Raw genomic sequence first — 27,202 nt, forward strand, 5'->3', positions numbered from 1 at the left:
GTACTTCTCACGGAAGGTGTCCTTCTCCTGTTCGCTCCACATGTTCATGACCTGTCTGTCTTTGTAGACCTTCATTGGATCATCCATCAGCCCATTCATGTTGATGAACTTTATCCTCTGCTGTTCGGCATCAAACAGCATGGGAGGAATCACAGCTAACTGACGCATCTGTTTCTCCGAGTTCTGCAGCAAGAAAGAGACAAACATGAAATGGGGAGAGAGAGAAAAAAAAAGAGTGATGCTAAAAGAAAGGCAGAGATGGTCAGCAAATATGCCACTGAATCTTGACTGTGTGTTTAGGAAGTCCATCAGCCATAAAACCAAATTGGTTGTGCATCAGACCTTGAGATGTGAAGACACTTTGATATCTGTGCACTAAACGCTCAAACATTTAACACTGAAGAATACTGTCTGTTTTAAGTTTTGTTTCTTAGAGTTTAAAAGTCTCTAATGCTCATCTGCTTGAATGAAAACAGAAAAACAGTTACATTGTGATTAAAAACTGAATAAACGGTTTTGTAGTGTAACTTTTTAATTACGTATTATGTGTTTAATGTGTGGAGGACCGGGAGTGCCAGTTGGAAATAAAATGAAGAATCAACTTATCAGTTTAATAGTTGAAGTATACCAATGTCTATAAATAAATCACAATTTAAATGAACAAATAATGGACAAATAAATAGACATCTTTAAATGTGTTCATTTAAATTGTGTTTTTAAATGTCATTTTATAAAGCAATAAAACAATGCATTTATAAATAACTTTAAATGTATAAATAAATAGTCAATTTGATAAATATAAACCATATTATATTATATTAGTTAGTTAACTTTACTGGTCCCCTTAGGGAAATTTCATTTGCAGCATACACTCACAGAGACCTCTGAAATTTCACATTTGGCATATATATATATATATATAAATATAAATAATTTAAAAACATGGTAAAAAAAATCCAGTCTACTAGTCATCAACTGAGAGAGGAGAAATTTAAAAACTTAATTCCTTGGGGTATAAATGATAATTGTTTCCTAATTCTTACGCACCTGGGAACACAATATCGACGACCTAATGGTAACAATTGGAAAGTGTTTGACAGGATGTCACTCATCATTGACAATCATGATAGCCTTAATAAGTACACCTTCTTTGTATATACTATTAATGCTCTTTAGTTTTATTCCCAACAACTTACGGGCTGTTGTTACCACCTATTATATATAGATATTATATATTAGATATATATTATATATAGATCATTTAAAACAAATTTACAGTAAATGCACAATTTAAAAAGCTTTTTAAAAAGGAATTTGGCAAATGCTTTTCTCTCTCTATTTGCTTTTCAAGCTAAACCCTCTTTCGCTTGTAAACTAAATGCATTGGACAGAGAGAAAACCATAGCTCATTTTAGCGGGAGTGTGAGCGACTCAAATGTCACGGTAATATGAACGTGTTTGGAGACGATTTGTGGATGATTCACGTGTTTCTGATGATGAAGGGCAGGAAGTTAAAAAAATTAATGGGAGACAAAGTCAGTACTTTTGCGATTTATACTATATTTCAAAGGAGATATAAATGGAAAAGAATCACATATGTTGGGCATGATCGTTATATCATAAAGAGGGTCGAGTTCTCGACGAAACTAAAATAGATTTTCCTGTCATCGATGCGATACATACTGTATAATTGCGCTACATGAAAAATACTATAGTGAATACTATAGTGTTTGGAAGCATACTATAGATAATTACTTGAATTAAAATTTTTGTTCAATCGCTGCACATCTCGATATTCACGTTACGGTTGTTTATTCCGCCAAAACTCCAGTAAAGACACAGATTTTTTCAAAACAAGACGGAGATTTCATTGCAGCAATTACATGACAGGGTACAAAGTTTATACTCTACTGGAAGTGTGATGGTGTTTGTATCTGATTTTTATACAACACATTAACATATACATACACATAGCTAGGCCTGTATATAATCTATATTGGTGCTGTCAAATTAATTCTCGTGTTTTTTTGTGTTGTTTTTTTTTTTATCCAAAAGTTTTTCAGCCAGTTGCTTGAACTTTCTCCTCTTTATGAGCAAAAACGTTTGAAAGTCTATAAAAGCTGTTCCGCATTTCTTATTTTGGTCGATTTCAACAATTAAAAACAACATAAACAGAAACATTTTAATGATCTGATAGCGATTCCTATGTAGAAGAACCACTTCCTGCACTCCATCTGAATTTTACACATCATCAAAGACGTCACGTGAAAACAACCTGTAGCATCTTGTGAAAATTTAAATGTGGGATTGTAAAAACAAGACTTAAATTTAATGGGAACGGGCGGATCAGAATAAAAACTGTTCTAAAGGGACAGCAGGTGAACAAAGAGTGAATTATTAGGAGAAGCAGTCAAGTGAGGAATAAAACCCAAGCAGGAGTGGACGGTAGCATAATAAAACCCAGCGGAAGCGAGACCTTAAAACAGTCCTGTGCAGACCTTTACTATCAAGTGTATATTAATGAACTGGATTAGTGTTTTGATTGAAGGTCTAACAGAAATGGTGAATCACACTGAAAAGCAATGCAGAAAACACTGTGTTCACTTAAGTTGCGCTCCTACCTCCTGCTCTGAGATGCCATCGATGATCTCAGAAACCTCATGTTCACTGCGGGCTGCCGAGGCCAGACCCCCACCACGCTGAGCCACTCTACTGCAGACAAATACACAAACACAGATATAAACACACTTCTATAAAGCACAAGCTTCAAATGAACCATGCAAATGTCTGGACCAGACAGAATCTTATGACTATTTTTGTGATTTCTGCTCAAAATTGCTTTAACAATCTGTGGACTTATGCAGAATGATTTTGAGAGTATAGTAACTAAAAACTTAACACATGAAATTAAAAATATAAAACTTTTTAATCAAGGTTTACAATGCAAATCCCATTAGAACCACTTGTTAGGTAAACAAAGCTACAGTAAGTATTTTGTATAATATATCTACTAAAAAAAAGACAGAAAATGTTAATGTATAAACTGAATTGTACATAAATCTGTATTTTATTCAATATTATTACTCAAATTCTAAAAAAAAAACCTGAATAAATATACATTTACACACATTTACATATACAAATAAATAGACTCAATGTAGGCGTGCAAGGCGGCGCACTACTACTAACTTCTGCATGCGCTCCTGCAGCTCCCTCTGTTTGCGGATCTCAGGAAACTGCTTTTCGTAGTACTCGCGCACTTTACTCTCTTTGGCTCTGCGCCGTGGGTTATTCTCGATTCGCTCAACTTTCTTCTCCCAGGCCTCCATTAGCTGGTCATAGCGCTGGCAGAATTTCTGTTCCTGAATACACCAGGCAAAATGTATAGACTTTTAGTCAAAATTGAGATTATCACAGTATAAAGGGAGCGAACATTAAAACTAAACCAAATAACTTACTAGTTTAACACTTCCAATGTTTCTTAACCACTCATTGAAATTCAAAAACTACACTGACATGATCACCCTATGAATTAAGATGGTGTAGAAGGCTATAATGGATTTCCTCCGGTTGTACTCATAGAGATGTGCCCATCATTCATGTTCAGGTGTTTAAACGTCATCACTTACCCACTGTTTGCGAGCATGATTTCTTCTTTTGAAATAGAGAATGAGCTTCTTCCTCATTGCCTGATTTCTGGAAGAGAGAAGAGATAATCAGAAATTGATGCATCTAATCTATACTTGCTATACATCTTTTTCGCCAAACAAATCACATGTAGGCTACAGGAGGCTTTTGTACTTCACTTGTGTTCCAGTAAAGCATTACCACAAGCGCACAAGGCAGGCTTCGTGATTACGGTCATTACAGTCTAAATGAAACATCTATTTTTGTCATACATATACATAGAAGGCATCATTCAAAACTATGCCATTCTACCTTTGTAAACAAAATAAATGCTATGTTTATCTATTGTTTTCCTCTCCATGCACAGAATGCCTGATAAGTCTCTTGCTATGGTGCCATTTGGTATTAATTTCATAGTTTAAGTTTATCATTTAACAATTAATGACTGGGCAAAAATAGAATGAAGCATAAATTAAATAAAATGAAACAACCATTCGGGCGACGCAGTGGCGCACTAGGTAGTGCTGTCGCCTCACAGCAAGAAGGTGGTCGCTGGTTCGAGCCTCAGCTAGGTAAGTTGGCGTTTCTGTGTGGAGCTTGCATGTTCTCCCTGTGTTCGTGTGGGTTTCCTCCAGGTGCTCTGGTTTCCCCCACAGTCCAAAGACTGTAGGTAGGCTAAATTGGGTAGGCTAAATTGTCCGTAGTGTATGAGTGTGAGCGAGTGTGTGTGGATGTTTCTTAGAGATGGGCTGCGGCTGGAAGGGCATCCGCTGTGTAAAACATGTGCTAGATAAGTTGGCGGTTCATTCCGCTGTGGTGACCCTGGATTAATAAAGAGACTAAATGAATGAATGAATTAAACAACCATTCCAAAATGTCGTCTACCATTGCATTGGTGCCGTTATATCTACTAAACACCCTCATGCAAACATCCTCATGCAAATACTTTTTTCCTTATAATTATCCAACTGTAATGAATAATATTGGGGTTTTGTCAGATAAATTAATCAAAGAAATAATCAACTGATTAATCATCAGGTTAAGTCATTATGGTTATGGTTATTTTTATAAGATATAGCCTTATAAGAAACCACAAGAAGTGACGCTAAAGACAGCTTTTTAGAATGCTTTATAACATTGGATGCTGTAAAATTCGAAAAATTATTAGTAAAAAGACTAAGGCCATATCAAAAATGTAACATTATACGTAACAGTATTTTCAATTTCATAATACACTGAATTCAGATCAACTAAGTGCAACCTTAAAAGACAAATATAATACAGACCCCAAACGCTGGAACTGTAATGACTGTGTATGAGAGAAAGTTAACAAGTAATACAGGTCAGCTTAGTAATCAGCTTTAATTCTCTCACGCTGTACCGATTAATTCCTGGCCGCTGACCTCTCACACTGGAGGTCACAAGCATTAATCTAGTCTCATCCTGCATTACGGAGTCCTACATGTCAGTGTGTGGGCACATACAGTAGGTCTTGGCACAAACTGTGTGTTTATGTCTATATAATTAGGGAAATCAGTCTGGGGTCAGATACCTCCCATACTGGCATCATGAGCACTGAATGAGAAGTATAACTGGTGCATGTATTTATGCGAGTTAGATTAAGTGTGTAAGTGCAGAGGTAGTGCTGCATTACACAGCAGATGGCAGCAGGATTAGCTGCCGTGCAAGACACACTGAAATGCCCATGATCTACCCACACATCACCTCTTACACACATACTTCCCACTGATGCTGCTTGGGTTGATAAATGACTGACTAAAAACTTTGAAGACAAGCTTAAATATGCCTTATTTTTCTCTATCTTTCTGTCACATTTGTCTGCTCGACTGAAATAAGACCATTGGGAAAAGAATGGACGTAGGGGATTTGTCGCATCACAATAATTAATGATAACATTTCATGATTGTGTGAGTTGTGCAATCAAAAGCACAACATTATACATTAAAGAAGATTCAACAGAGGGAATAAATGGACAAGCAGCTAAGGAATAGAAACTTGTAACTGTAAACTCAAACTGTAATTGAATGAGTATTTGTAGTGAAAATGCTAAATATCCCACTGTAATGACCGCTATTATATTAAATAAATAAATTGATAAATAAATGCAATGTATATGAACACGTTACCAATTACGGAAAAACTACACGCAGCATACATTTAGTCCTGATTTGGGTTCAAAAACAACATATAGCTCACAGTCTATTATCATCATCTTTTGGACTATTATGAACTCAGAATGAAGGAATTACTCTCTAACAAGAGCTCACATGTGCTGGTGAAGATTAAACATACAGATGAGAGGTTTGCGTTTATTGTGAGCTATGTTGCGTGTGTTTGAAGCCAAATAAGTAATAAATGTATGCTGTGTGTAGTTTTTCTCTAATTGATAACATATCAGAGACTGTAGGGCTCTGTGTGTGTTCATATATTTTGCATTTATAACGTTAATTGTAGTTTATAATTACAGACGTTACAGTAGGCTATTTTTATCTTTGATCTGCAGTTTATAATCATGTTCACAGAAAGGTTAGTAATGAACATTTATACACAAGTACAAAGCATTCCATATGATATGTGAACCCATACAGCTTTACTTTGACATTTCCTCGAGTGTGAATGACGTCGACTGAAACTGTCGTACACCACGGCCATATTTTTGCTATGATTTTAGCGTACCAATACAAGCCCTACTTAATGAAAAAAGTTGAAAACCAACTTTCCCAGTGCTGTTTTCTATTATATATTAGAAAATAAATTGACCATATAGGTGTGTGCCCAATCCAGGCTCACGATTTTTCAATTAATACAAACTCTCCTCTAAACTGAGAAGACAAACAAGAAGTAATTAACGGAGCTGATCATGATTTTGAAGAAAAGAGCAAGAGGTGCACTCACATTTTGATGTTCTCATGGTACTGCTTGGTATCAGACGGCTGGTTGTACAAAGGCTGTAGGGGAAACAGATGAAAGCAGTAGAGTTCAGTTTCTCTCTCACACTCATACACACACACTATGCAATCACATCAAGGCAGCCCGGCTCTGGGATAACTTCTCTTTTCCTACTGTCCCATTTTTCAGCCAAGCCCAGAAACAGAAAAGGGTGTTTTCTACAAACACCACAAACTAAAAACCTTCTGTTATCACCATCACAGACTCGTTTGAGATGTCAAGCGAAGGATTTTTCCTCAGGGAAAACATGACATGTGGCAGTGTGTCTTGCCTCTGTAACAGGAGGCTGTGATGTGAAAGGCTGATGTATCAACTCTATTATCAAGACAATGACCATGTTTACGTGGACATCAGGAATCAAATGATTTGCCTTCATCTGAATAACACAATAATATGATTAAGGTGTTTACATGAGTTGCTTTTTAAATGTTCCTTTCATGATCCCGTTTTACATGTTTTAGTACATAATTTGATAAACATCATTGCATCACCACGTTATCCACATTTCCTCTGGAGTTCCATGTAATTTCAGGTGTTTCATTTTTAATTTGTCGACTAACAGCAGTTTGGAACTTTCACTTTCATTCAGGATCATTTCATGCATGCCCCTGTGATAAAAGAGATATTGGATGAGAGTATGAACTGCTGGAAGAGTGGCGTTTTAATGGAGTTTGATACGTCGTATGGGGGGAAAAAAACTCTGCATTTCGTAATGTGTGTGTCTGTGGTCTTTCACTGACTCGGTAAGTGCAGAGAATAATGTCAAACAGCTGTGTGTGTATGAAATATCCTGTCACAAAATGCGGTGAAAATCCTACACAATGGTAATAGCGTGATTCAGGTGTTTATATGTCTGTACTGCACTTCAATAATGCGACTAAAATCAGCATACTCCACATGTCTTAATCCCATTTCTCTTTCGTTCTGTGGAATTAAATAAATAAAAAATAAAAATAATAATAATAAAAATTGCTGCTTACATGGTAGACTCATCCTTGCACATTATCATGATAATGCATTAGCATGTACTGTCTTAATCGTATTAAAATTTCATCATTGGTGTCCATGTAAATGTACTCAATGATCACTACCTATTTGGCTTCTAATAGGGTTGAAAAAAATTATCATTTTGATAATAAATAAATCAAACAATTATTTGAACAATTCAATTATAAATTATTGATTATTTTAATGGCCATTTAACAGGTTTTGAATAATTATTCAACTTTTGCAACTAGTTAAAACACTGAGTTACACATATTCTAACAATAATAATAAATGACTTTAAAAATCAGCTTCTGAAATAGTTGGTTTAAAGAACTTTGAACCGACTGAACTCATTCTTTAACTTTTTTATTTTCTTTGGGAAAAAGTAGCTCATAAGTAACTGATATGAGGTCAGTCTTCCTAACATCTCCTTTTTTAAAGAAAATAAAGGCAAGGCAAATAACTCCTATCAGTGTCCCCTCTTATCATCACTTTCCTCTCCTATAATAGCTAATTGTGTTACAATAACCACCTGAGGTCTATCGAGCTTGCAATTCTTAGCGAACATTACTGTAATTATATTGTTCTTGTTATCATTACTATTATTATTGTTATTACAGTCTAATAAAAAGATTTAGTGCTAGTTAACGCAAGCTAAAGAACATTAACAACTTGACCAGCTCGAATGTCACCCGAATCCACAGCTCAAAACAAATCATCCATGCGCACCTATTATTTTCTCTAATACAGATATCCGCAGCAGATTGTCACATTACTCAATATTAGAGAGTTGTTCTTTTTTAACAGCAGATTGAGTGACGTTAAAGGGATAGTTAACCTAAAAATGAACATTTACAAACTATTACTCACTCTAAAGTGGTTCCAAACACTTAAGAGTTTCTTATTTTGAAGAAAGCTGCCAACCTATAAACATTGACATCCATACCAGGGAATAAAAACTACTAACGTCAATGCTATATGTTTCCAGCTTTCTTCAAAATATCTTCTCTTGTTTTCAACAAAAAAAGTCAAAAAGTGGAAGAAATAAAGGGTCAGAAAATGATGACAACTTACATTTTTGGGTGAACTACCCCTTTATACCATAGATCTCAAATTCAATTCCTGGAGGGCCGCAGCTCTGCACAGTTTCGCCCCAACCCTAATCAAACAGCTGATCCAACTTATCAAGGTGTTTAAGACTACTACAGACTATTAAGCAGATGTGAGTTGGAGGTGGTTGAAGCTAAACCATGCAGAGCTGCAGCCCTTCAGGAATTGAGTTTGAGACCACTGCTCTAAAGAGTGTATGTTGCTGTCATCGCAACACACAAATTAAAGCCTATTTTCTAACCAAGCACTGACTTTAACCACTTCACTATGCTAGCACACTGCTTTTCTTGCCTTCCTTATTTGTTTTTTTTAATTCTCCATTTTTATTTTCTCTCTGATCAGTTTCACATTAGAGTCACAGTCTGCATGTTAGTGTCTTATCTCCCTGGTTTAAAAAAATAAATAAAAAACACTTCTTTAATGAAGACTGTAGCTAAGGTTTACAAAAAGTCTGATCTTATTTATTCGCAACTAATAAAAATGTCTTTTTTGATTACCTCACCTGGCCGATCAGCATATATAACTACGATCCTTGCATCATTAGCTTGGTCCACATGCAGATTAGGCTTGGGCGGTATCTAATTTTTGATAGCGTCAGACCTCCTACCTTATTGTACTCGGTATAATATATTACTGTGCATAATAAAAAAATGTTGACGTAAGGCTCAGACAGCATCATCAAACTGTTGGCTTGTGCCTAAACCGTTCATAAACTGAATACTGTATATGCGACATTAGCTTTGAGGTATTTCATCTCTCATGGTCACCTTTTTGTTGCACAATTTGCAAATTGCCTTATCCATATTTACCTCCTTTCCCTTCTCATTTAGTCGAAACCCAAAATACTGCCAAACGGCAGAAGTTGTGTTCTTTTTTGAGACCAAGTCACTTGGTGCACGACTCGCCATCTTTTCCCACGACTCTTTCTTTCTCCTCCACACTGTCCCATGATGACAACCACGCATTTTTTGGAATTAAATAAATTATATTCAATATTTAAACCCGTCTCCTACAGTGTTTCCTCTAGGATTTTTTCCAGCTGTGGTGGCAGGCCTTTTACACAGATCTACCAAATACCATATGGCGTTATTTCAAAGGCAAATGGCGTGAGCTCAGTATTACAAGTCGAGAACGCATTCATGTAATACGAGAATGCGAATTACTTTGCTAGTGCCGATTTCCTCTGTTCGTGCTCAAGTGCAGATTTTCTTGTGCGCTCTCAAATAAACGCTGCTGAAGTGCGATTTAGTGCGTTAATGTAACGAGTATGTCTCCAACATTTATTAAATTTGCTAGGAATATTTATTAATGTCTCCAATAGACCTACAGAGCAGCATTTATGCGTCCTGAAGTAAAGTGAAACTCCAGCAAGATGAAGTCATTGTAAGCAGAGCCATAGACCTTCATCTATAAAGTATAATTGTGGAAACGGTTCATCTTAACTTAAAGCTACATCGTGTTTGCTGGCCTCACGCATCAGTCAGTCCGTCAGCAAGTCACCTTAAAGGGTTAAACAAATAACACACAGTAACACTACGATTATAGAAAAGTTTGCGTTGTTATAATTCACTCACCTTTTAATAGGTTTTGGTGCGATTATAACCCGCTATTAAAAAATAAAACGACTGAATGTTTTGAACGAGAAGCTGTAAAGCAGCCATTGCTCGATGAATTTTGGTGCGGCGCCCCGCCATGGAAGAATGAATGTAGCGAAAACCATGTCCTATATATGCCGGTATAACGATATTGAAACTGATACCCATGCTATTTCTAGATCCCATGGTATACCTTATTACCGCCCAAGCCTAATGCAGATTGTGCACCATGAAAAGCAAGTTCCACCTCGGATACATTGCAAGCTATGGCATCCTCAGTTTTAGGTTTTGTGAAACTTTCCCACACATACTAATTCAGAATCACTTGCACTCAGTCATCACAATTAGTGCTGTTTGTTTCTACTGCACTAGCATTCAGGAGGACTGAATTACACTAGTGCCACAGTGCTGTAGTGGTCAAATGTGATATTGATTGCCCTTAGCTGTGATCAAATGACTATTCAAGAACATTTTTCCACAAATTTCTTTCGTCAAAATTGTCATTAGAAAATGACGACTAATTGTTTAAGCTAAGCTAATAGATGCTGAGCGCTGTGGCAAACTCATCTGCAGGAGGTCAACAGCCATGTTGTAAACAAACAGGCAGCAGTGCATGTATTCACACACAGACTTCCATGTACAGGCTGAAGGAGCTCATATATCACACTGTGGAGGTCATGTTACTGTAGCTATTCATACACATCAACTGACTTTTTAATGTCACATTAAACAAACAAAATTAATGCTAATTATTTAGAAATCAGCTCAAAGATTTTAGATGATGTTATGATGGCATAAACTGGAGACAAACTGACATAAGCACTCATTCAAATGCCATTGTGTGAATACTGAAAATCATACAATTAATATATACTCAAACAGCATTAGCTAATGCCGTAAGCTCTTTATGATAGACAACACTGAAGGCAAAGGAAGACAGTTGATGTGTGAAAGCAGCAGAAATAAGAGGAGAAATGTGGACTCACCAGCTCTACTCGGGGTCCGAGTCCCTCCAGGATCCGGTGAGCTTCCTCTGCCTTTTTCTGTTCAAAACACATACACAGCGCACATGTCAGCAGCACATCACCACAGCAACACACCTCACACTCTCTCCAACGCACACACATAAACAAGCCAGTGTATAAGGGATGTACTATTAATAGAGCTCTCAACAGAAGACACTCGCTGCCCTGTGCCATCTACCTCTCTCTCCCTTCTCTCTTTGTGTGTGTATGTGTGTGTGTGTGTGTGAGAGAGAGAGAGAGATGGCTGGGGAGGTAATCCAATTAGACGCAATAAAGAAAGCTGAATCTATTACATTCTGTGCGGTCCTGCTCAAATTTGGAGAGAGAAAGAAAAAAAGTGAGAGGAGAGGAAAAAAAAGAGCTAATAGGGATTTTAGAGACAGAATCAGCAGACTGCTGCCAGGTATGTGTGACTTGTGTGTCTTTCTCAGAAACATGCAAAGCCATAAACCTACATGTCCTTTCTCTCCTACAAACAAAGGGGAAGAACTTCAATGGTCACATACAGGCACTAATGCACTCTCCAAAAATTACAAGGTGATTTTATTTCATTATTTGAGATCGGATTAATGGAGCGCATTCGACTAGCCGCTCGAGCTTCTTCTATTTGTCTGCAAATTTAGTGTGTGCAACATGCTATTTCACATGTACTTTAATATTGAATTGAATTTCATATTATTAAAGTTCAATAACCTAAATTAAAATGATGAAATGAAAATATTACTACTAACAATTCATTTCAAAGTAAATAATCTAACGAATAATCATTATTTAAATTAGACAAAACTGATTAAATTATATTTAACCGAATGCATCATTTAATTTGCATAATAATTAAAAGAATAATTGTAAACATCCTTAAATTATTCAATATAAAGATTAAATTCTAATTGACTAACGCTGCTTTTATTTTACAACTAACTAATATTAGACTAACATTAGAATATATTATATATTACTAATATTAGAATATAATATAAACTTATTTCATACTGGGAAACTGTGTGGGATAATACATTCCAAGCTTCCCCAAACCCTAATCACCAGATCATTTACAATAAAACTACTTACAGGGCATATTTAACCACACGTATACGACATATCATAGGTTTATCTCCACATCCTTACATCCTTAAAAAGATACCTTTTTACATATGATATGGAAATGTCCAGAGGTGCAAAACCTTTGGGATTTTGTGCTGGACATTTTATGTACAGTTACAAAAATGTGTTTCCCCAAAGATCATGTATTGCTATTATTAAATGATAACTCTTAATTTCTCTTAAATGCAAAGGTCCGTAAATTTTGGTTAGCTGCTTCAACTTCTATAAAGAAAGCGTCGGTACAGAGGTAGAAACGCCTCATGATCTCTCTGTTAAGCACTGGTTACATTCACTATTGGAAATACTGTATCTTGAACTGTTATCAGCATGAATTATATATGCGACGTCAAAGCAATCTTGGACACTTAACCCTCATCTGATACTATGAATGTCAAATTGAAAAGTAATTTATCTAATAGCTTAGTCTAAACTACAGTTATTCTGTGTTTCCTGATGTGCATATAACGGGGTGGGGGGTGGGGGGTATATATTGGGTAACAGCTGTTAAAAGTATTTTTTTATCTGATTGTACAAATTTCAATTTGTGGAAATAACAACTGAATAAAAAAAAATCATTTATAAATATGTCATTTAATATAAATTAATTATTGTGATCTAAAATATTTAGATATTTGGTCACAATCAGTGCTCCACCTTAATAATTAACATTTACATTTGGCTAGCATACATTAATGTCTGGCTTCTACCTAGTATTTAAATCTTACTATATACTAGAGTATTGTTTCTATACCACATTCCTGGAGGACCACCAGCTCTGCACATTTTCCATGGCTGTTTCTCAATTCCAAGAATGCTGAAAAAGGATTTGGGGTCTCGTGGAGATCTCCTGGTTCTCCAGGTTACCTCAGAAAAACGAACTTGGAACACCGCGAGAACACAAAACACATCCTGTGAGAAATGAGATCCGTTCTTCTTGCTGATGGTCTTGCTGATAAACGTTCCAGCATTCATACAACAATTTTTTTCCCCTTTTCATTATAAATAACATGAACAAAAACCTTACAATTATACAGATTTTAATATGAAAACACCCCTAATGTGTCCAAGCCTGTATTAAGATTTTCATTTCACTAATGTTTACTTTCACAGTCTCATTTAGGGAAACTGCTGAGATAAATAAGTTATATCTAGGGCCAGACAGAATCTGCAGCCATTTTTTGCTATTTCTGCTGAGAATCTTGTAAAAAAATCTGTGGATTTGTGCGGAATGATTTTAGGAGTATCGTAACTAAAAACTTAATATATGAAATCAACAAATGATAAATTTTTACGCTTATTTAATGTTTACAATGTGAATCCAATCAGACACACTTATTTGGTAAACAAAGCAAGTCTCTCATATAATATATCTAAATAAGAGCAGAATATATTACTTTACAAACTGTATTGTAAATAAATCTTATGAACATTTTGATATTATTAATATTATATCACAATAATATTAGGGAAATGTGATTACGTGTGGGCCTAGTTATATCTCTGTATAAAATGGTATAGGCATAAAATGCTGCGCTTCCCTCCTCCTTTCAGAAACAGCCGCAATGACTTTTGGGACTTCTCGAGCAAGTTTTGTGCTCAAGTATGATTTGGTGCATCCTCGATATCAAGAACACATCCAGGAACTTTCATGCATCTTCCATTGGATTTTGGAACTGAACTTTGGCCGTTGATGATGACGTTACACGAGAACACGAGGACGCAAGATCACTGAAGAACGCATATTGAGAAACAGCACCAGAAACATTCTCCTTAACCAAACACACCTGATTCAGATCATCGACTCATTAGCAGAGACTGAAAGACCTGTAATGGGTGTGACAGACAAATGAGACAACCAAAACATGCAGTGTTGGTGGTCCTCCAGGAGCATGGTTGAGAAACACTGTACTAGAGTGCTCTCAGGACAAGCTTCTACCATTTTTAAAGATTAGCCACTATATTATTCCAGGGCAAAGAGTTTAACCAGTCATAACACAGGTTATTTACATATAAACACACTGTAGGCAAAATAGCTGATTTTTCTTCCCTTAAGAGAATCTGATTTAATTAATTGGTCACACTGATTATTTTATTACAGATAACACAATAAACGCCCTTTTAATCTACCATTTTACTGCTCTAATTCTGTTTATTGAAGTTATGTTTTATTATTTTTATCCATTAGCCTTATTATTATTATTATTATTATTATTATTATTATTATTATTATTATTATTATTGTGCGTCTTCCTGCATTTATGTGAGCACTGAAAGCTTCATAGCCAAAAAAATAAAATGATTTGTGTGTCCAAGAACACACTGCAATAAAACTCTTGAAAGGAAAACAGCAAACAGCTACTACAACAGAACGTGCCAACTTTAATAAGACAATTTCCTCTCCCACAGTGAATCGGTGTGATACTGGCACTTCAGCGAGCTGGCTTCTCTATTGCGTCCCATAGATTGCAGTGAGCATCGAGCACTTCCTGGAAGAGAGCAGGAAGGTGTGTGTGCTCTTTGGCAGTATCGCAGCACGAGAGGTCTTAATGTATTAAGAGATGGAGGGTGTGATTAAAAGATCACAGCAGGATGGGAGCCAGAACCACCTGACTGATACAGAGACTGGATACACTTGAGGTCGGATAACAGTAAAAGGCATATCAAATAATGAAGTTAATGAAGTGGAGATGTAAGATGCTTTCCCCAGAGTATGTTAAAAAGAAATTGTGATAAAATGCAGTCCAAGATGCATTAAAAAGCATAGCAAATAATTACATGTATATGAGATGCGACACTTTATTATCATGTTATCACAGGCAAACATATTTACAACATATGTGCTTCATAAAGCACTTAAAGAAAATAAACCAGCATATATAATATATAATAAAATAATAACCTTATATTTATATAGAGCTTTTCTGGACACTCAAAACACTTTACACATTTTTGTGGGGGAATCTCCTCATCCATCACCAATGTGCAGCATCCACCTGGATGACGCGACTGCAGTCATATTGCGCCAGACCACACACCAGCTGATTGGTGGAGAGGAGACAGATTGATGAAGCCAATTACGATATGGGGATGGTTAGGAGGCCGTGATGAGGAGGCCAGTGGGTAAATTTAACCAGGATGCCGGGGTAAACCCCTATTCTTTTTCAAAGGACATCCTGGGATTTTTAACGACCACAGAGAGTCAGGACCTCCTTTAACATCTCATCCGAAAGACGGCGCTTATTGAGCAGTATAGAAATCAATATACTGGGGCGTTAGGACCCACACTGAGACCGTAGGTTGAGCGCCCCCTGCTGGTCTCACTAAAACCACTTCCAGCAGCAACCTAGTGTTCCCTTGTGGTCTCCCATCCAGTTACCGACCTGGTGCAGGCCTGCTTGACTTCAGTGGGCGACCTTGTGAGTTGCAGAGAGCTAGCTGCAGCATATTTCTCTCTCACACACACACAGTTTTTATATTGTGCAAACTGTATTGACAAACCCTTACAGGAAACTTGACTTTTACATTCTGAAGAATGAGAATATAATCAGTATGTATGATTTATGTTTTATAGAGTACACACCTCACCAATCTCTCCTTTACAATACTATATATGTGTGCATATATGGTACATTAGATAAGTAGATAAGTAACTTTTGATTATCGGTTCAAAAATTAGTAGCCCAAATGTATAAATTAGAGAAAAATACCAAATAAAAATTTTCAAAAAGCAATATTCAAGAGAAACAAAAGAATACATCAAACTTTGTAGTTTGTAATAGTATTTTCACAATATTTCATATCAATTTAAATGTATTATCTTTTTTTTATCCTTTAAATGAAATATTTTAAACACCACATTAGTTTTCGGTTCCTCTTATCTGACTGGATGTTGTTCGTTTTTTTTTCCGAAACCTGATAACAACCAGTACAGTGAAGAGACGGCAGCATGGTGGCAACATCAAATTTTGAGGCTAAAAGAAAACGTACGTTTCTAACGTCTTGGAAGCAGACAATTACATGGGTACAACACAACGAAAAAAAATGAAGTGACCTTTAGAACAGTTTGCCGTCAGTTTGGCAGGTCAGCCACCTTTTGTTTTGCAATAAAATACCTGCATATTTTTTCATCCTGCTATTTTTGTTTGCATAACACTTTGAATTTTTCTCATTATACATTAAGTAACATTTTTTAAATATTTAAATTCTAGATTCACAGATGTTATTTTTGACACATTATTTAAATAAATTTTTTTTTGGTGGGGCCAGTGAAAATATTGGCAGGGCAAATAATTATCAGAATCACTTGGCCAAGCAGGCCAGTAGAAAAATCCTTTGTGTTGAACCCTGAGATTGTTCACTAAAGATATTTTGAAATATTATTTATACGATGATGAAGACCTTATTACTTTACGTTGGTTTGTTCAATTTTAGTACTTGAATACATTTACAATCCCTAGAAAACCTATTTATATATGCTTTCCATTTATTATATTTTTTGCAAATCCCCTGCATCAAAAAACATCCCAGTCTCTCTAAATTAATGAAATCTTTTTTAAATAGAGCTATTAAAATCATCTGGTGAAATTAAATTCATATCACAGCAAAACAAAATATCACAATGTCAGATTTTTCTAGTATCCCTTTTCATTTATGCTGAAAACTAATATATAAAGACATGCTCTCAGTTTCAGGCAGTGTGCTTAATCTAATCTTTCCCCACTAGAGGGACCACTAGCACCATAGACACATTTCTAATAAGTACCAATATACCAATCTACTCTCTACGGCTTATACACGATCGGTTGTGTTTCCATATGCAAGCTTGATTTGTAGTGTACCCCAAATAATAGAGCCTTAAAAAAAATAAAAATAAAAAAAAACTTCATCACAGTCATTGTACTGTGTATTTTTTTTTTTTTTGTGTGTGTGTGTGTGGGGGGGGGGGGGGGGGGGGGGGGGGGGGGGCATTTGTTGTAATGTACTAATAACAACTGCCAAGTAATAATGCTTACACTTTCAGAGGGATGCTAATGCTTTCAGTATGCAACAGAGTGTATATATGTGGTATATTCCAATTACAAAAAAAGTCTTTACAAATAAAGAAGCAGGTACTTTGCCATAAACAAGAACATGTTCAGTACCTCATCTGAAAATAACGATAAAGCCAGTGGATGTGTTTTGGATAAATCTGCAGTGCTTGAGAAGTGCTGTGATTCAGCACAATGGATTGTGTGTGTGTCTCTGTGAGTCATATGGTGAAGGTGGGCTGAGTTCATCGTCAATCAGCTGCAGCACTTCATTACACACTTTACAGCTCATTTCTCTCATTAAGATCTGCCACAGCTGTTTGACTTACCTGCTTCTTTTCTGATGTAATCTCTCTGAGCTGCACAATTTTGTATTCTATACTTTTGTTAGGGTGGTGGTGGGTTGCGTGTACTAGCAAACGTGTGCTTAAGAGGTCATTTTTTGGGATTTTACAATGCTAATCAAATTGTTTCTAATGTTTACGCAAGTCTGTAATAATCCAAAAATATTTGCTTTAACATTTAGTTGAATTCTTATTCCTTTTTTTAAAAATATAAAATATAATAGCAGAAAATAATACAACCCCTAGCAAAAAGTATGGAATCGCCACTCTTAGAAGATGTTCATTTAAATGTTTAAATGTGTAGAGAAAAACAAACACATACATGCCACAAAACTATTTCCATTCAACAATACAACCTTCTGACTGTATGAAACACTTTTTAAAAAGAAAAGAAAGAACACTGTAGTCAATTACAACTGATATTACAGATCAAACAGAGGGAAAAAATATGGAACAACACAAATCTGAGGAAAATTATATAGAATCACCAAATAAAAACACCAGTAGTATTTTGTTGCATCACCTCGGGCTTTTAATAACAGCTTGAATTATCTGAGGCATGGATTAATAGTATTCTTCATCACTCCGTCTTGGTCTTATTGAAATTGCCAGATCACCTTTGCAGGTTGGAGCCTTGTCATGGACCACTTTCTTCAATTTCCACCACAGATTTTCAATAGGATTGAGGTCTGGACTGTTTGCAGGCCATGCCACTGACATTATATGTCTTTCCTGTAGGAAAGTTTTTACAGATTTTGCTCTATGGCATGATGCATTATCATCCTGAAAAATGTTGCCATCATCACCAAACATCCTTTCAATTGATGGAATAAGAAAAGTGTCCAAAATCTCAATATAAACTTGTGCATTTATAACGAATGTAATGACTATCATCTCTCCCATACCTTTACATTAATAATTGTGGAAATTTGCATGTTTTCTTCATAAACTTGGATTGGAATGGTACCAAAAGTTCTAGCATCATCACCCTGCCCAATGCGGTTTCGTGATTCATCACTGAATATCACTCTCATCCAGTCCACTGAAACCTTGTTCTTTTCTGTTTAGAGATGTTAATGATAGTTTTAGTCCGGTCACAGACAATGACTCCACTTTCTGCCCATTTGTTTCTCATTTGCTTTGCTGTGCATTGTCTGTTTTGAAGGCATTTTGCTTTAAGCTTTCTGTCTTGACACTTTGACGTCTTCCTTGGTCTACCAATAGGCTTCACTTCTACAACCTTCCCATTTGATATGTACTCGGTCGAGATTTTAGACAGCTGACAGGGAACAACCAACATCTTTTGCAACATTCCATTAAGATTTACCTGTGAGAAGTTTGATAATCCTCTCTTATGTTTCAACTGAGATCTCTCGTGTTGAAACCATGAGTTATGTCAATCAGCTTGGTTCAACACCTCACTAAGGTGTGCAAGCACTCTTTTTTTTAAACTGCAGACTTATTAGCAGTTGTAATCAGATACAGTTGTTTGTTTTAAAACTGCAAAGTACATGGTGATTCCGTATAATTTTCCTCAGATTTGTGTGAGCAGATTTGTGTGTTGTGTGATTCCATATTTCTTTCCCACTGTTTGATCTGTAAAATCAGTTGTAATTGACTACAGTGTTCTTTCTTTTATTTCTTTAAGTGTTTCATACAGCCAGGAGGGTGTATTGTTGAATAAAAATAGTTTTGTGGCATGTACAGTTGAAATCAAAATTATTAATCCCTCCTTTAAACTTTTTTCTTTTGTAAATATTTCCCAAATGATGTTTAACAGAGCAAGGAAATTTTCACAGTATGTCTGATAATATTTTTTCTTCTTCTGAAAGTCTTATTTGTTTTATTTTGGCTAGAATGAAAGCAGTTTTATATTTTTTAAAAATCATTTTAAGATCAATATTATTAGCCCCTTTAAGCTATATATTTTTTTCGACTGTCTACAGAACAAACCATCATTATACAATAACTTGCCTAATTACCCTAACCTGCCTAGTTAACCTTATTACCTAGTTAAGCCTTTAAATGTCACTTTAAGCTGTATAGAAGTGTCTTGAAAACTATCTAGTAAATATTATTGACTGTCATCATGGCTAAGATAAAATAAATCAGTTATTAGAGAGGAGTTATTAAAACTATTATGTTTAGAAATGTGTTGAAGAAATCTTCTCTCCGTTAAACAGAAATTGTGAAAATAAATAAACAGGGTAGCTAATAATTCAGGGGGTTTAATAATTCTGACTTCAACTGTATGTGCTTGTTTTTTGTCTACGCAATTAAACATTTGAATGAACATCTTCCAAGAGTGGTGATTCCATACTTTTTGCCAGTGGTTGTACTAATCCAAGGAGTAGAAGTAAAACAGGATTTAAAAGAGTAAAAAAATATATATATTTAAAAAAATAATAGCAAAATGTATGTATAAAATGGGGCAAGTATTTTCTTCTCACCCTGTTTTCATCATAGATGATCTGGACAAGGCTGCGGTGCTTGGCTTCACTGGGTGGAGGAGAGATGGTGCGCTCGGGCTCCTGAGGTTTCGCAGCCTCTTCCTCCAGCTGTTGCTAAAATAAAAATACAGAGGAATCCATAAATCCACAATGAGGATCAAAATAACAATGAAATAAAAAATAAAAAAAGAACAAAACTGAAATTCTTATTCATACTTATAAATGTGAACTAATGCAATTCCACACAAATAAGCAGTGAGATAGCTAAGGATCATGAGAGCTAATATTAAGGCCATTGCCACATCAGACGCACTGCTAATGCCACACAAGCTCTCTGACATGCCTAGAGCACTTTAGAGAAACAATTTAACAGTCAAAGATTAATGATCAACAAGTCTTTGACAGCTTATACACAGACGCATGTATAAACGCAGAGTGGCTCCAGCGAAATCCTGCAAGGGGCCTCCTTTTCGCAGAAAACAAGCTCAAGCTCATATGGATCAGCTCTAGAGCAGGATCAAGACGCTGTGTGTGTGCTGAGTTAAAGAAAATAAACGAGCCGTCCCGCCGCCCTCGCAGACAGACAAACACGCGGTAATCTGATATTCTCACTTCGTCTCTCCATCACTCCCTCGCTTTACGTTCAGGTTTACCACAGCATTTAATTGCCCCAGATGTTTTAATGCTCGGAGGAAACCTGAGGGGAGAGGAGAGAGAGAGAGACGGACGGGGTCTGTTAGCGCATTGAAAAGAGAAGCCAAATCTTTCAGAGCGAAATGCTATGGGGTTGAGGGGCAGATGAGGAGAGGTTCATTTTTCTCGCTAGCGTGACTGTACTTCTACAACCGCTCAGACTCCAAGCCGTTTCACTCCCTCTCCAATCCTCCATCACCCCCACAATGGAGCGCAGGTGGCTTCCATTTATTGAGCAGCGGTCTGGACACGGTCCAAAACCTCAAGTGAATGAGGGGGTCTGTTTTACAAGATGACTGGGTCTGCTTATACGTTTGCTGCAATGGCCCTGATAAGCATGACTAGAAATATCAGAGAATAGATTTGAGTGCAAAGCCTTGTTATAAAGTACAGTTACTCTTGTGCATATTAAAATTCTTGTAATAATTGACTATATTTGATGCAATTACGCCGCTAAAATAAGTGAGCTAAAATTATACTGCCGTATTAACGCCTGAAGCAGACCACTGAGTAATGGCACTGCCAAGAAAAAAAACAAGAGAGAGAGAGAGAGAGAGAGAGAGAGAGGGAAAAAAAGGAAGGAATGAGGGCAAGAGGAAACAGAGGAAGTGTGTTTGTAGCCGTGTGGCCTGCTGAGGCAATAACCACACAATAATCACAACTCCACTCCGCACACACACACACACACACACACACACACACACACACACACACACACACGTCTACTGCTGCTACTAGACTCAGAGAGTCCAGATTACATAACACTGACTGCACTGTGGATGAAAAGCATCTACTTATGGCAGCTCGGAAAGCTGTACTTAGAAACAAATCCTTGTCTTCTAAATAAAACACTTTGCAAACTGTCCTGATGCTTATTTTAGGAGAGCAAGTTCTCCTGGGGTGAGACTAAACTGTTTGAAAACGCTAACTAGGACTGTATGTGTAAATAAACAAAGAATGAGTATAGCGAGGGGATTGATTTGAGGATCCATAGTCTGAAAACACATGGCACAGAAACTCTTTTCAACCAGAGATTGCTAGAAATTTGCTGTTTCTTTGTACATCAGAAATCAGAAGAACAAACATGGAGTAGTAGCCATCAAACATAAGTAGAATATTAATTTGTGAAAAAAAATTCTGCATTCATGTATGGCTGGGCAAAAATATAATATAATAAATGTTCCATATGGATCAAAATCAGTAAATAAAACATAAGTTAAAAGTAAAGTTTAAAGGAATTTTTCTCCTGAGTGAACTTTGCTGAAACCGCACAATTAATTCTTAATGTAAACTACTAGGGTTGGGCGATGTCAACCAATAAGACATCGTATGATGTCTAACGTGAGACATTGTGCTGGATGATGACATTGAGGCTTTGGGGCACAGTGATAAAGACATTTATGTACACTCACCGTCCACTTTATTAGGTACACCTGTCCAACTGCTCGTTAACGCAAATTTCTAATCAGCCAATCACATGGCAGCAACTCAATGCATTTAGGCATGTAGACATGGTCAAGATGATCTGCTGCAGTTCAAACAGAGCATCAGAATGGGGAAGAAAGGGGATTTAAGTGACTTTGACCGTGGCATGGTTGTGGGTGTCAGATGGGCTGGTCTGAGTATTTCAGAAACTGCTGATCCACTAGGATTTTCACGGACAGCCATCTCTAGGGTTTACAGAGAACGATCCAAAAAAATATAGAGTAAGCAGCAGTTCTCTGGGTACAAATATTGATGCCAGAGTTCAGAGGAGAATGGCCAGGTTCGAGCAGAAAGAAAGTCAACAGTAACTCAAATAACCACTCGTTACAACCAAGGTACAGTTGAAGTCAGAATTATTATCCCCCCTTTGAATGTTTTTTTTCTTTCTTTTTTAAATATTTCCCAAATGATGTTTAACAGAGCAGGGAAATTTTCACAGTATGTCTGATAATATTTTTTCTTCTAGAGAAAGTCTTATTTGTTTTATTTCGGCTAGAATAAAAGCAATTTTTAATTTTTTTAGAATCATTTTAAGGTCAAAATTATTAACACCTTTAAGCTATATTTTTTTCCGACTGTCTACAGAACAAACCATTGTTATACAATAACTTGCCTAATTACCATAATCTGCCTAGTTAACCTAATTAACCTAGTTAAGCCTTTAAATTTCACTTTAAGCTGTATAGAAGTGTCTTGAAAAATATCTAGTCAAATATTATTTACTGTCATCATGGCAAAGATAAAATAAATCAGTTATTAGAAATGAGTTATTAAAACTGTTATGTTTAGAAATGTGTTCAAAATCTTCTCTCCTTTAAACAGAAATTGGGGGAAAAAATAAACAGGGGGGCTAATAATTCTGACTTCAACTGTATGCAGAAGAGCATCTCTAAACGCACAACACGTCAAAAGTAGAGGCGAAAGGGCTACAGCAGCAGAAGACAACACTGGGTGCCCTTCTTTTCAGCTAAGAACATCAAACTGAGGCTGAGGAAATTCTTCTACTCTCTCTCGCAAAAGCCCACAGGTAAATGCTTAAGTATTTGTTAAATGCATCAACTGCTTCTTGCCTCAGTTTTGTGATTTCAAGTGTTCCCTGTTAAATGTACATTTAAAAATACATGGAAAAAATGAATATGGCTGTTTTTGTGTTTAATTTGATGAAGTAATGAACAAGAACAAGGCAGTTTTATGGCATATTTTGATACAGAGCAACCTGAAATAAGCTAGGAAGAATTTAGCTACAAAAAATAAATCCATAAATTAAACTAAAATAGGCTATTAACCTGTTTTGCCACAAGGTGAAGCAAATGCATTGCATTTCTTAGACCTGAAACATTTATTAACTCTTTAATTTAATAGAATAAATTAAATGAAACCTAATGATAACAACTTATATCAGCACATTTGTTGCAAATGTGACATTGTTGGTTGAGCTCGACTGAACAAAATGTTTTTAATATGAGGGGAAACAGGCACTGAGGCACCATTTCCACCACTTGCCACTTCCCATTGTGTCCTTGTTGCTTCTGTCAAATATCAACTTATTTGCTTATTTTATTTTTTAGATACAGTCCTATAGACATAAGAGACTCCCGCAAGCCATATATTTGAGTATCTAACTGCCACCTATATGATACTGTTCCGCATTCAGTTCCATCAGGTCACAGGACTCCTGTGGGAATGCAGGTCTCTACTTCAACAGCCAGTCCCACTGAGCCCAATGAGTGGAATAAGCTCAATAGGCAAAAAGGCGCTCTTTTGCAGTTGTTTGAACACATCCAAAGACATGCACATTTACTGCATTTTGGACTCAAATTGCTGCTGTTACTGTGGAGGGGTCGGGGAATAATGATGCTGGTTCAACATTGCGATGTTGCCAGCCATCTCCTCCTGGCCAGGACTCATGGCAGTGACCTTCTTGCTGTTAGGCGACAGTGCTAACCACAGTGTTGCCAATAACAACTACTCTAATTATAATCTCTTAAGCCACAGCCATAGTGCACTTTCACCTCATCGACTTATATTCATAAGCATGCAAATGTATCAGAACGGAAACACAAGCCGATGTGAGAAGTTTTGCATGTGGCTGCGTTCCAAAGTTCAAGCTTGGGTGAACTCTGACCAGCATCATATGATTGCGCGAGCCCTTTAGAAGATCAAAACCTGACCTCTCTGTACAGAAATTTAAAATATGGAGCAGCTGCTAATTTTATCAGTGTTGCATCATCTTGAATTATCCCACCCCTTTTTGCAGCATAGTATGAAAGATTTTCGCATGCACAAACTCTATGCATGCAGGTTTCTAAGAGTTCCATTTAAGACTTAAAGACCTTTTAATATAACAAAGATTGAAAATTAATTCATTTTATATGAGCGAATAGGGATGCACAGATACCATTTTTTTGGAACCGATATAAGCTCGATACCAAAATTCTGAGTATCAACCAAAACAGATCCGATCCTGATACTGTGCCATTTTTTTTTTTCCTAAGCACAATACAGTTTATAGCTCTGGTGCTAAACTCAAATAAGATATCTTCTTTAGTAAAAATAATAGGCCTACTATACATGACAGACAGCACAATCTAACAAAAAACATGATGCTTGCTGTAAACTAGGCTACGTTTGAGCATTCGTTATGGCATTGAAATGATCTGTTGTGATCTAGCTTATGTTTCCTTTTTTAATATAAAGCTTTTTCTTTGATATCTGTAGGCTACCTCTATTGACGGTAATTGTTGGTAAAATAATCAGTCTTTTAGCAAAGCCTGATATTTTGCTGCAGGTTTGACGCAGACTAAACTTAACTGTCTGGGGCCAGTTTTACTTGATAATCCCTCGCCAAATCTCATCGTGAGTGAGACGGAGAAAGTTCAAAACAAGGTCCGCTTATACACTTACGAGGCAAAACACAAACTGGTCTGTTAAATAAAATATTGATATAAATAAAATTACAGTGAAATATTCACAGTTTCAGAGTAGCCTATATTAGGTTAAATAATTTTATGTTAATGACAATCTATAGCCTATTGCACCCGTCAGTTTCACTTTTATAACTTTAATCAATTACTTTGACCACAATGCTTTGAGCACAATCAGGCTTTACAAACTATCCGCAGCACTTACAGTATTCCCCTCAGAAGAATAAACTCAGCTAGATGGATGAGAGAACAGAAACTCATTATGAGAATAATCTTACAGAGCGGTGCATGTCATGTCTGCGCAGCCGGATGCGTGAATGAAGTGCTTGATGCACTGAGACACAGCGCGCAGCCCTCCGGTATCTGCGGATACTTTCAAAACAGCAGCACAAAGGGAAGAAATCAGTGCGTTGAGGATCTGTCCAATGTATTTTTGAGCCTTTTCTGATTTAAAACTTCAGGTAGGCATACTTTGTGTGTGAAGAGCAGGTAAAAACCCTCTCTACTGCGAATGCGATCTGCTGATCTAACAGACAGCGCAACATGAATTAGAAACAGCAATGAACTCCTTGTTGCAGGTCAAAATGAACCCATTTAATGCAAAATTAAATGCATTTCTCCACTGATTATATAAACTAACAGGAGCAAGTAGTTTTGGAGAAAGCTTTTCATGTTGTCATAAACGCGGCACGCAGTTTGAATTGTGAATGAATGGAGAATTGACAGGCGCAACGGCGGGAAGCACTGAACTGAACATGAATTTAAGCATGTGAATATTCATCTGTGCTTCACATTAAACTATAGAATGGCTTACGAACATTTGGGATATAGTCGGCCTACATGACAACTTTCTAGTGCCTTTTAATAGGCTATCTTCATGGTTTATTTGGCTTATAAACACAGAATATAGCGCATGCGCAAGATTGTATTTGGATTGGTACCAGCTAGCCCAGGGATGGGCAAACTCGATCCTGGAGGGCCGGTGTCCCTGCATAGTTTTGTCCCTGCAGGGACACCGGCCCTCGAGGATCGAGTTTGCCCATGCCTGAGCTAGCCGATACCCGATCAAGCAAAAATATGCAGTATCGAACCGATATCCGATCCAAGTATCGGGATCGGTGCATCTCTATTACCGAATATACCAAAAAAAAAAAAAACACGCAGCACAAATAATTTTTATTTAATATATATTATGCTGATGCCGTAACAGAACAGGCACGTTACAACTGGCCCAAACAGAAACTGTCCGTTCACTCATCATGCAAAAAATCATTCAATTTCAGTCCCGAGCTGATAATTTGGTGCATACCTGATAATGCACAGGTTGACGCAGCGGACATAAGCTATTATAGAGCGAAATCCCTGCAAACTCTGCAAACGTAGGTGAAATCGCAGCAAAGCTTAAGTAAGCAAAATCCCTGTGAGTGTGTATTTTAGATTCCACCTGTTTTGTTCTGGCTAACAAATAGACACTGTATATCTACCAATCCTGCCACAACACTGTGATGCATTTGCTGGTACTACAGCAAATCCACGCAAAAGCTTTCAAGATGGATCATTCACGGCACACTGCACTTTCCGCCCCAATCCTCCCCAGTTTTTCAGTGTCATTGAGAATGTCAATGCGGTTTCATCAGGCTTTAAATGAAACCACAAAGACATTGCAGTTCTTCAATAAACTCATGCGACTTTCTTTGGAGCTGGTTGTGTGATTGATTTGAAATGTAAACAAACCAGAACTCACACTTTATTGGGCATGATTTACATAAATAGGAGTCCATGTGATGTAAACAAGCGTACCACAAACAGTTTATAGGACATTTAACGAACATAAATACTTTAAATAAAAGTTTTATATCGT

The 27,202-nt window shown here is 36.6% G+C and overlaps 1 protein-coding gene across 5 annotated transcripts in view; it reads right to left on the reverse strand.

Annotated features, from left to right (window-relative positions):
• Positions 1 to 27,202, reverse strand: part of ncor2 (nuclear receptor corepressor 2) — a 181,897-nt gene that overhangs the window by 68,687 nt on the left and 86,008 nt on the right. For all 5 annotated transcript variants that reach the window (XM_056463320.1, XM_056463319.1, XM_056463318.1 and 2 more), the window contains exons 6-12: positions 20,240 to 20,353; positions 11,276 to 11,332; positions 6,544 to 6,596; positions 3,630 to 3,696; positions 3,190 to 3,362; positions 2,622 to 2,712; positions 5 to 183 (exon numbers count right to left, since the gene is read on the reverse strand). In XM_056463320.1, the coding sequence (XP_056319295.1) occupies positions 5 to 183; positions 2,622 to 2,712; positions 3,190 to 3,362; positions 3,630 to 3,696; positions 6,544 to 6,596; positions 11,276 to 11,332; positions 20,240 to 20,353 (734 nt within the window). The remainder of the gene's footprint in view (positions 1 to 4; positions 184 to 2,621; positions 2,713 to 3,189; positions 3,363 to 3,629; positions 3,697 to 6,543; positions 6,597 to 11,275; positions 11,333 to 20,239; positions 20,354 to 27,202) is intronic.

The sequence above is a fragment of the Danio aesculapii genome, chromosome 8 (assembly GCF_903798145.1).
Source record: "Danio aesculapii chromosome 8, fDanAes4.1, whole genome shotgun sequence".
NCBI lineage: Eukaryota > Metazoa > Chordata > Actinopteri > Cypriniformes > Danionidae > Danio > Danio aesculapii.